Consider the following 12,102-nt stretch of genomic DNA (forward strand, 5'->3'; position numbering starts at 1 on the left):
GGGTGGAAAGGGAGAGGGGTGGAAAGGGAGGGGGGGGTGGAAAGGGAGGGGGGGTGGAAAGGGAGGGGGGGTGGAAAGGGGGGAGGGGGGGTGTGGAGGGGGGGTGGAAAGGGGGGAGGGGGGGTGTAAAGGGAGGGACGGCGAATCCTAGACTGGTAGCAGGGTCCCCCATGGTGAACAAACAATGGATCCCACTCTCCTTCTCACCCGTGTATAATATCAGGAGGGGACCCCAATAATGATAAGGGAGCAGACTTTCTGCAGGTTATAAATGGAAAAGGGGTCACAGTCAGACACTTAATAGGGCACTAAGGATGTTAGGATTAATGATGGTCTATTCACATAGCAGGATTAACTAGTTTAGTTCAATATTACTAAAGTGTGTGCTATATAAGCATCGCTCTCTTTAGCTCTCAAATTACACACACTAAAAGATCACAAAAAATAGGCCTACAACATACTAGGAGTTAGTACAGTGACACGCATATAGTATTTATAAGTGTAGTTCAACTACCTAGGAAATTCAGAGATGAAGATGAGACTGAAACAACTAGACTGACCCTTATACTCATAAATTTAGCTACCGTAATCTAGATTATATCTTAGTCATGTTATCCAGTGTATAAGCTACAGTACTATATCAGCCCAAGGACTTCATAAACACAATATATAATGTTCAGTAACTGTGCTCTAACAAATTGTGAGATTAAAATCATCAGACATTAACATTTAACGTCCTGTAACTCAAATCCACTTCCAATGTCTCTCAGCCCACTCCTTTCCTGCAGGCTAGTGAAAAAGCTGTACAGCCAGACTCCACACATCCAGCTAAGGCACATTCAAATGCTGCTAGCTTCTGTCCTGCAAGCCAACAATCAGAGGGACAGCCGAAACACCACGCACAATGACCAGTGCTAAATGTAGTAAATTTCTCCAACATAGGTGTGTCCGGTCCACGGCGTCATCCTTACTTGTGGGATATTCTCTTCCCCAACAGGAAATGGCAAAGAGCCCAGCAAAGCTGGTCACATGATCCCTCCTAGGCTCCGCCTTCCCCAGTCATTCTCTTTGCCGTTGTACAGGCAACATCTCCACGGAGATGGCTTAGAGTTTTTTGGTGTTTAAATGTAGTTTTTATTCTTCAATCAAGAGTTTGTTATTTTAAAATAGTGCTGGTATGTACTATTTACTCTGAAACAGGAAAGAGATGAAGATTTCTGTTTGTAAGAGGAAAATGATTTTAGCAACCGTTACTAAAATCGATGGCTGTTTCCACACAGGACTGTTGAGAGGAATTAACTTCAGTTGGGGGAAACAGTGAGCAGACTTTTGCTGCTTGAGGTATGACACATTTCTAACAAGACTCGGTAATGCTGGAAGCTGTCATTTTCCCTATGGGAACCGGTAAGCCATTTTCTTAGTTTAAGTAAAAGAATAAAGGGCTTCATTAGGGCTTAAAAAACTGGTAGACATTTTTCTGGGCTAAAACGATTACTTTACTAAGTATATTTGGCAGATTATTACTTTTAATAGTTGTTAAATCTTGGGGATTGTTTTAATAAAAACGGCAGGCACTGTATTGGACACCTTTTTCACTGGGGGCCTTTTCTAGTCATAGACAGAGCCTCATTTTCGCGCCTCTAATGCGCAGTTGTTTTTGGAAAGCATGGCATGCAAATGCATGTGTGAGGAGCTAAGAACCACTGAAAAAGCTTATAGAAGGCATCATTTGGTATCGTATTCCCCTCTGGGCTTGGTTGGGTCTCAGTAAAGCAGATACCTGGGACTGTATAGGGGTTAAATGTAAAAACGGCTCCGGTTTTAAGGGTTAAAGCTTTCAAATTTGGTGTGCAATACTTTTAAGGCTTTAAGTTACTGTGGTGAAATTTTGGTGAAATTTGAACAATTCCTTCATACTTTTTCACATATTCAGTAATAAAGTGTGTTCAGTTTGAAATTTAAAGGGACAGTAACGGTTTTATTGTAAAACGTTTTTTGTGCTTTGTTGACAAGTTTAAGCCTGTTTAACATGTCTGAACCATCAGATAACGATGTTCTATATGTATGAAAGCCAATGTGTCTCCCCATTTAAATATATGTGATATATTTGTGTCATAATGTCCAAACAAAGTAGGGATAATAATGCCATAGATATGATATTGCCCAAGATGATTCCTCTAATGAGGGGAGTAAGCATGGTACTGCATCATCCCCTTCTGTGTCTACACCAGTTTTGCCCACACAAGAGGCCCCTAGTACATCTAGTGCGCCAATACTTATTACCATACAACAATTAATGGCTGTAATGGATAATTCTATTGCATGCATTTTTTCCAAAATGCCTACTTATCAGAGAAAGCGTGATTGCTCTGTTTTAAACACTGAAGAGCAAGAGAACGCTGATGATATCTGTTCTGACATACCCTCACACCTATCTGAAGGGGCCAGGAGGGAGGTTTTGTCTGAGGGAGAAATTTCAGATTCAGGGAAAATTTCTCAACAAGCAGAACCTGATATTGTAACTTTTAAATTTAAATTTCAACATCTCCACGCACTACTTAAGGAGGTATTATCTACTCTGGATGATTGTGACAATTTGGTCATTCCAGAGAAATTAGGTAAGATGGACAAGTTCCTAGAGGTTCCGGTGCCCCCCGATGTTTTTCCTATACCCAAGCGGGTGGCGGACATAGTAAATAAGGAGTGGGAAAGGCCCGGCATACCTTTTGTCCTCCCCCTATATTTAAGAAATTAGTTCCTTTAGTCGACCCCAGAAAGGACTTATAGCATACAGTCCCCAAGGTCGAGGGGGCGGTTTCTACTCTAAACAAACGCACTTCTATTCCTATAGAAGATAGTTGTGCTTTCAAGATCCTATGGATTAAAGGTTTGAGGGTTTGCTTAAAAAGATGTTTGTTCAGCAAGGTTACCTTCTACAACCAATTTCATGCATTGTTCCTGTCACTACAGCTGCGTGTTTCTGGTTCGAAGAACTAGAAAAGTCGCTCAATAAAGAATCTTCGTACGAGGAGGTTTTGGACAGAGTTCAAGCTCTTAAATTGGCTAACTCTTTTTTATTTTAGATGCCGCTTTGCAATTAGCTAGATTAGCGGCGAATAATTCAGGGTTTGCTATCGTGGCGCGCAGAGCGCTTTTGCTTAACATCCCTTTCAAGGGTAAAACACTGTTTGGCCCTGACTTGAAAGAGATTATTTCAGACATCACTGGGGGAAAGGGCCACGCCCTTCCTCTGGATAGGTCTTTTAAGGCTAAAAAGAAGCCAAATTTTCGTCCCTTTCGCAGAAACGGACCAGCCTCAAATTCTACACCCTTTAAGCAAGAGGGTAATACTTCTCAAACCAAGCCAGCCTGGAGGCCGATGCAAGGCTGGAACAAGGGTAAGCAGGCCAAGTCACCTGCCACTGCTACCAAAACAGCATGAAGTGTTGGCCCCCGATCTGGGAAGGATCTGGTGGGGGGCAGACTTTCTCTCTTTGCTCAGGCTGGGGCAAGAGATGTTCAGGATCCTTGGGCGCTAGAAATAGTTTCTCAAGGTTATCTCCTGGAATTCAGGGAACTACCCCCAAGGGGAAGGTTCCACGGGTCTCAATTATCTTCGAACAGGCATTCTTACACTGTGTAGAAGACCTGTTAAGCATGGGAGTGATTCATCCTGTTCCATTAGGAGAACAAGGGATGGGTTTTTACTCCAACCTGTTCATAATTCCCAAAAAAGAGGGAACATTCAGACCTATTTTAGATCTCAAGATTCTAAACAAGTTTCTAAGGGTTTCATCATTCAAAATGGAAACCATTCGAACGATCCTTCCTACCATCCAGGAAGGTCAATTCATGACCACGGTGGACTTAAAGGATGCGTACCTACGTATTCCTATCCACAAGGAACATTTTCGGTTCCTAAGGTTCGCCTTTCTGGACAAGCATTACCTGTGGCACTTCCATTCGGATTCGCCACTGCTCCAAGGATTTTCACAAGGGTACTAGGGTCCCTTCTAGCGGTGCTAAGACCAAGGGGCATTGCAGTAGTACCTTACTTGGACGACATCCTGATTCAAGTGTCGTCTCTGTCAAAAGCAAGGGCTCATACGGACATTGTCCTAGCCTTTCTCAGATCTCACAGGTGGAAAGTGAACATAGAAAAAAGTTCTCTGTCCCCGTCAACAAGAGTTCCCTTCTTGGGAACAATAATAGTTTCCTTAGAAATGAAGGTTTTTCTGACAGAGGCCAGAAAATCAAAACTTCTAAGCTCTTGTCAGGTACTTCATTTTGTTCTTCTTCCTTCCATAGCGCAGTCCATGGAAGTAATAGGTTTGATGGTTGCGGCAATGGACATAGTTCCTTTTGCACGAATTCATCTAAGACCATTGCACCTGGGCATGCTCAGACAGTGGAATGGGGATTATACAGACTTGTCTCCGACGATACAAGTAGATCAAATAACCAGAGATTCACTCCGTTGGTGGCTGACCCTGGACAACCTGTCACAGGGAATGAGCTTCCGCAGACCAGAATAGGTCATTGTCACGACCGACGCCAGTCTGGTGGGCTGGGGCGCGGTCTGGGAACCCCTGAAAACTCAGGGTCTATGGTTTCGGGAAGACTCTCTTCTCCCGATAAACATAATGGAACTGAGAGCGATATTCAATGCTCTCAAGGCTTGGCCTCAACTAGCAAAGGCCAAATTCATAAGGTTTCAATCAGACATCATGACGACTGTTACATATATCAACCATCAGGGGGTAACAAGGAGTTCCCTGGCGATGGAGGAGCATCCGGGGGAGTGGGAACTCCATCTGGAAATCTTTGCCCAAATAACTCAATTATGGGGCATTCCAGACATGGTTCTGATGGCCTCTCGTCAGAACTTCATGGTCCCTTGTTACGGGTCCAAATCCAGGGATCCCAAGGCGACTCTATTGGATACAATAGTAGCACCTTGGATCTTCAACCTAGCTTATGTATTCCCACCGTTTCCTCTCATTCCCAGGCTGGTAGCCAGGATCAATCTGGAGAGGGCTTCGGTGACCTTGATAGTTCCTGTGTGGCCACGCAGGACTTGGTGTGCAGACCTGGTGAATGTGTCATCGGCTCCACCATGGAAGCTACCTTTGAGACAGGACCTTCTTATTCAGGGTCCATTCGAACATCCGAATCTGGTTTTCCTCCAACTGACTGCTTGGAGTTTGAACGCTTGATTTTATCAAAGCGTGGGTTTTCAGATTCTGTAATAGATACTCTTATTCAGGCTAGAAAGCCTGTAACTAGAAAAATTTACCATAATATATGGAAAAAATATATCTGTTGGTGTGAATCTAAAGGATTCCCATGGAACAAGATAAAAATTCCTAAGATTCTTTCCTTTCTACAAGAAGGTTTGGAGAAAGGATTTTCTGCGAGTTCTCTGAAGGGACAGATCTCTGCTTTATCTGTTTTACTTCACAAAAGGCTGGCAGCTGTGCCAGACGTTTAAGCGTTTGTTCAGGCTCTGGTTAGAATCAAGCCTGTTTACAGACCTTTGACTCTTCCCTGGAGTCTTAATCTAGTTCTTTCAGTTCTTCAAGGGGTTCCGTTTGAACCCTTACATTCCGTGGATATTAAGTTATTATCTTGGAAAGTTTTGTTTTAGGTTGCAATTTCTTCCGCTAGAAGAGTTTCTGAGTTATCTGCTCTGCAGTGTTCTCCGCCCTATCTGGTCCATGCAGATAAGGTGGTTTTTACGTACTGAGCCTGGTTTTCTTCCGAAGGTTGTTTCCAACAAAAATATTAACCAGGAGATAGTTGTACCTTCTTTGTGTCCGAATCCAGTTTCATAGAAGGAACGTTTGTTACACAATTTGGACGTTGTCCGTGCTCTAAAATTCTATTTAGATGCTACAAAGGATTTCAGACAAACATCTTCCTTGTTTGTTGTTTATTCTGGTAAAAGGAGAGGTCAAAAAGCAACTTCTACCTCTCTATCTTTTTGGCTTAAAAGCATCATCAGATTGGCTTATGAGACTGCCGGACGGCAGCCTCCTGAAAGAATCACAGCTCATTCCACTAGGGCCGTGGCTTCCACATGGGCCTTTAAGAACGAGGCTTCTGTTGATCAGATATGTAAGGCAGCGACTTGGTCTTCACTGCACACTTTTACCAAATTTTACAAATTTGATACTTTTGCTTCTTCTGAGGCTATTTTTGGGAGAAAGGTTTTGCAAACCGTGGTGCCTTCCATCTAGGTGACCTGATTTGCTCCCTCCCATCATCCGTGTCCTAAAGCTTTGGTATTGGTTCCCACAAGTAAGGATGACGCCGTGGACCGGACACACCTATGTTGGAGAAAACAGAATTTATGTTTACCTGATAATTTACTTTCTCCAACGGTGTGTCCGGTCCACGGCCCGCCCTGGTTTTTTAATCAGGTCTGATGATTTATTTTCTTTAACTACAGTCACCACGGTATCATATGATTTCTCCTATGCAAATATTCCTCCTTTACGTCGGTCGAATGACTGGGGAAGGCGGAGCCTAGGAGGGATCATGTGACCAGCTTTGCTGGGCTCTTTGCCATTTCCTGTTGGGGAAGAGAATATCCCACAAGTAAGGATGACGCCGTGGACCGGACACACCGTTGGAGAAAGTAATTTATCAGGTAAACATAAATTCTGTTTCTTAGCGCAAGTCAGCATGGGGTAAATACCCCTGTTCTCTTGGGGCCGTGAATATAGGTTAAGTTGCCGATCCTTACAGTCTTCACTGGGCTCCGCAAGTCCCGCTGCTTCAGGCACAGGAACAGTTCCCACTGTTGAGTTGGAATGGGGAAGAAACTGCGAGTTATCAGATCCACTTGCTTCCACGAGAGTCATATCTTGACTTAGTTGTAGTGCATGACCGGCAAAACATGGCGTGTTCCTTTGTTGTCGAACAGAGACCACCTCCCCCGCCGCCATTCCCGTAGCAGCAGAGCCCTAACCACCAACAGACTGCATTTTCAGTAAAAGGCTATCAAACCTAGCCAGCACTGCAGTCTCATAGTCAGCAAATAAAGCTTGTAGTGCGCTCTTTAAATCCGACATTCTGAAGAATATATAGTTCTTAACAGTGCAGGAGGTATCGCTTCGTAGTGCTATACAAGGGCTAACTTCTCCCCAGTAGAAGATCCAGTTTCCGTTTCTAGCTGTTGATGGCCTCTATAGCCCTTATGTCTCCGGGCTGATATCATTAACCCTCCGGTAATGAGGGTCCGTTGTGGCAAGGAGTCTCATCGGCTCTGGCGATCTCGGCCTGAAGGCCTAACATTGAAGTGCTACTAGGGCCCCCGAATTTCCATAATTCTCACCTTCTGCGGGCACATCAATGATAACCAGGCTGGTCTTTCAGCTGCAAGGGTGATCTAGGGCAATTTTGTATTAAATATTATTAGCTTTCAGCTCGTTTATGTATAATTATGGCAGGAGCTGTGGTCCCACACGTCTACTCTGATCATTTTGTTAGATTTTGCAATGGATATATGGGGAACATGCAACACCCTGGCCAGGAGAATTTAATAAGCTATCTGAAAATAGGATTTAAGGGTCTGAGTCCTTGGTATTAAAAATAAATAAATGATAAAATCTCGGGGGGCTGATGATAGTGGCAAAGCTTATATCGAAATGCAACAGCCAGCAGTTAATACTTGATTAGGTGAGATATGAGCTTCCCTCATTATACAGGGACACAACAGATAGCACAATTATGTATAGGGAAGATTTTCATTTTTAGAATTTAACTTCTAAACTCTTGTGGTCAGTATGGGTTTTAAATAATCAAAACCGCAATAGTTTTCTCTTCTCACTAACTGGCTTATCACGAGCCTAACAAGAAAATGGAAGAAACATTTGGAAAGATAAATACATTTTTAAATACCCTCTTTTAGATGGAAAAAGCACAACAGTGTTCCCTTTAAGAAGTGAGCATTGTAGACTGTAAGCAGATATTGAAGGAGGATCTAGTAAATTTGGTATAGATTCCATGGAACCATTTAATTGTTTTTTATAATTATAAATAATTAATTGTAGAATAAAGATATTAAAAGAATCATCATTATCAAATGTGATATGGAGAGGATTTGTTTTATTTGTATTTATCATTTTGTTTCCATGTGAAAATTAAGTTCTTTTGTCTATCAAAAAGTCTGTATTTCTAGGCATCAACCGTTCCGATTACATGTTTGACAGCAGATCAGGTGGGATCCCGTCTCTGAAACAGATTGAGATTAATACTATTGCTGCTAGTTTTGGTGGGCTTGCGTCACGGACTCCTGAAGTGCATCAGTAAGTGTGGTTGGTGGCAGTGAAAAGGCTACTTCCTGTAGAATCCAACATGATGAGCAGTTTCTTGCCCTTGTCTAACTATGAAAAAGAAAAAAGTATATAAATAAAGCAGAAATAACTAATCTGATTGTTTTAGTATCAATAGTTAAAAGGGATATCAAAGCGCAATAGTAAAATGTACTAATGCATTAGACTATTTAACTATACCACTACTGTGTGCGTCTAAAGATATGTTCAACTCAAGTCAAAGGGATAAACACTGAAAGTGCATTAATACTCCTGAGCTATATGCCATATGTGCATATATATATATGTATGTTGATTGGAGTAGCTGTCTCAGTCCAGAGATTTAGATATCAAAATAACAAGAGTATTGCATTGAGCAATGATACTTTTTTATTGGACTAACTGTACATTTATAAGATGACAAGATTTCGGAAGAGTTCCTTCCTTTATCAAGTCTGAAGCAATACTGACCAATTTGATGGAATTTACAGATTTATATCTTAAAACACAGGCTAAAAAGACAGAAAGTGTTACAGAGGTCTGAATGCAGGGGGAGGAGGGGGTGTCGTAAAAATCATGATGGGGGTTTAGGAGACAGAGAGAGAGTGTCAGTAAAAGTTAACAGGCAGGGGAAATATATGGTTATACACAAAGCATATACTGACATAAAGTTATATATCAACATAGAATCAATATGAATAAGGATGGGAAATTAGGTATACAGAAAAAGGGGAATAATAATAATGACAAAAGTGTGGACATAGGCTTACCTGCGTACCTATGCATAGAGAGTGTGGAATATACAATTATATGTAATTGACTACAGTATATGAAAGTACATTACAAAAAATGTTGATAATGGGTTAATAAACCAGCGTCCACATTTAGTCCAGAATTTAGCAAGTTGTAGTGCTTTATCATTTACATTTCAAAGATTTTTCTTTCCATGGTGTTTTTGAAGTTGCATCTGAGAATCTTGATTTTGAGGTTTTGGATGGAGTGGTCAGGTTGGGTGAAATGGTGACCAACAGGGGTGCAGTATTTTGTTTCACAGTGGTTTTTGATTAAGTGTCTGTGTAAGTTCATCCGAAGGTGCAGTTTTTGGCTTGTTTCTCCAATATAACATCCCACTTCACATGCAAAACTAAACCCCCATCATGATTTTTACGACACCCCCTCCTCCCCCTGCATTCAGACTTTCTGTCTTTTTAGCCTGTGTTTTAAAATATAATCTGTAAATTCCATCAAATTGGTCAGTATTGCTTCAGACTTGAAAAAGGAAGACATTCTTCCGAAATCTTGTCATCTTATAAATGTATAGTTAGTCCAATAAAAAAGTATCATTGCTCAATGCAATACTCTTGTTATTTTGATATATATATATATACAGTGTATATATATATATATATAATGCGTGTTTTGTACACTGAACGTAATGTGGATTTAAAGCAAACTATTAACAAATGACTGATTTTATTAAACAGAAAAGACCCATTTCTTATATATGAATAAATGGGTCAGCTTGTCTGCTGATATGATTTTCTCCTGTTAAGTGTAGTCAGTCCACGGGTCATCCATTACTTATGGGATATTATCTCCTCCCTAACAGGAAGTGCAAGAGGATCACCCAAGCAGAGCTGCTATATAGCTCCTCCCCTCTACGTCATACCCTGTCATTCTCTTGCACCTAACTAATCGATAGGATGTGTGAGAGGACAGTGGTTATTATTTTTTTATTATTATGTTTTTATTTCTTCAATCAAAAGTTTATTTTAAACGGCACCGGAGTGTGTTGTTTTTTCTCAGGCAGCATTAGAAGAAGAATCTGCCTGAGTTTGTGTATGATCTTAGCGGACGTAACTAAGATCCATTTGCTGTTCTCGGCCTTCTGAGGAGCGGGGCAACTTCAGAACAGGGGACAGCGGGCAGGGTTTACCTGCAAAGAGGTATGTTGCAGTATATTATTTTCTAAGGAATGGAATTGACTGAGAAAATACTGCTAATACCGTTAAAATGTAAGTACAGCCTTAAATGCAGTAGTAGCAACTGGTATCAGGCTGTTATGTATGTATGTTGGCACTGAGGTATTTCTGGGGAATGGCACTTCACTAAGAAAATACTGTATACATATAACTTATAGCCTTTCTGCAGTGAGAGCGACTAGCAACAGGCTTTTTAATATCATTTCATATATTAAAACGTTTACTGGCAGGTTAATCGTTTTTTTCTCTGAGGTACTTGGTGAAAAAAATTTTTTTTGGGCATTATTTTCCACTTGGCTATCGTTTGTTTTAAATAAAGTCAGTTTATTCAGCTTCCCCACTGTTGTATTATGAGTGGGAGGGGCCTATTTTGGCGCTTTTCTACGCAGTAGAAATTCAGTCACAAATCTCCTTATTCTCCCTGCATGATCCAGGACGTCTCTACAGAGCTCAGGGGTCTCCAAAACTAGTTTTGAGGGAGGTAATCACTCACAGCAGACCTGTGAGACTGTGTGTTGACTGTGATTAAAACGTTTATATTTTATTGTTATACGTTTTTCCGGTATTAAGGGGTTAATCATCCATTTGCTAGTGGGTGCATTCCTTTGCTAAATCAATACATTTACTGTAAAAAATTGTTTTCTATAACTAATCCGGTTATTTGTTATTTCAACTGTGACAGTTTTTGTGTGCTTCTTAAAGGCACAGTAACGTTTTTTATATTACTTGAAAATTGTTTGAAAAGTATTTTCCACGCTTGCTAGTCTAATTGCTAGTTTGTTTAAACATGGCTGACACAGAGGAATCTCTTTGTGCAATATGTTCTAAGACCAATGTGGAGCCCAATAGAAATTTGTGTACTAATTGCATTGATGTTACTTTAAATAAAAGCCAATCTGTACATGTCAAGAAAATTTCACCAGACATCGAGGGGAAAGTTATGCCGACTAACTCTTCTCACGTGTCAGTACCTGCATCTCCCGCTCGGGAGGTGCGTGATATTGTGGCGCTAAGTACATCAGGGCGGCCATTACAAATCACTTTACAGGACATGGCTAATGTTATGACTGAAGTTTTATCTAAATTGCCAGACATTAGAGGTAAACGCGACCACTCTGGGGTGAGAACAGAGTACGCTGATAATGTTAGAGCCATGTCTGATACTGCGTCACAAGTGGCAGAGCATGAAGACGGTGAGCTTCATTCTGTAGGTGACGGATCTGATCCAAATAGACTGGATTCAGACATTTCAAATTTTAAATTTAAGCTTGAGAACCTCCGTGTACTATTAGGGGAGGTATTAGCGGCTCTGAATGATTGTAACACGGTTGCAATCCCAGAGAAATTGTGTAGGCTGGATAGATACTATGCGGTACCGGCGTGTACTGACGTCTTTCCTATACCTAAGAGGCTTACAGAGATTTTTACCAAGGAGTGGGATAGGCCCGGTGTACCCTTTCCCCCCCTCCTATATTTAGAAAAATGTTTCCAATAGACGCCACCACACGGGACTTATGGCAGACGGTCCCTAAGGTGGAGGGAGCAGTTTCTACTCTGGCTAAGCGTACCACTATCCCGGTGGAGGATAGCTGTGCCTTTTCAGATCCAATGGATAAAAAGTTAGAGGGTTACCTTAAGAAAATGTTTACTCAACAAGGTTTTATATTACAACCACTCGCATGCATTGCGCCTGTCACGGCTGCGGCGGCATTCTGGTTTGAGTCTCTGGAAGAGACCCTTGAATCGGCTCCATTGGATGAGATTACAAACAAACTTAAAGCCCTTAAGCTAGCTAATTCATT

At 41.4% G+C, this 12,102-nt stretch overlaps 1 protein-coding gene across 1 annotated transcript in view; it reads left to right on the top strand.

The window, feature by feature from the left end:
* Positions 1–12,102, top strand: part of GSS (glutathione synthetase) — a 119,643-nt gene that overhangs the window by 71,905 nt on the left and 35,636 nt on the right. The window contains exon 5 of the mRNA XM_053697014.1: positions 8,173–8,312. Coding sequence (XP_053552989.1) covers positions 8,173–8,312 — 140 coding nt within the window. The remainder of the gene's footprint in view (positions 1–8,172; positions 8,313–12,102) is intronic.

Source organism: Bombina bombina, chromosome 1, assembly GCF_027579735.1.
Source record: "Bombina bombina isolate aBomBom1 chromosome 1, aBomBom1.pri, whole genome shotgun sequence".
Classification (NCBI taxonomy): Eukaryota; Metazoa; Chordata; class Amphibia; order Anura; family Bombinatoridae; genus Bombina; species Bombina bombina.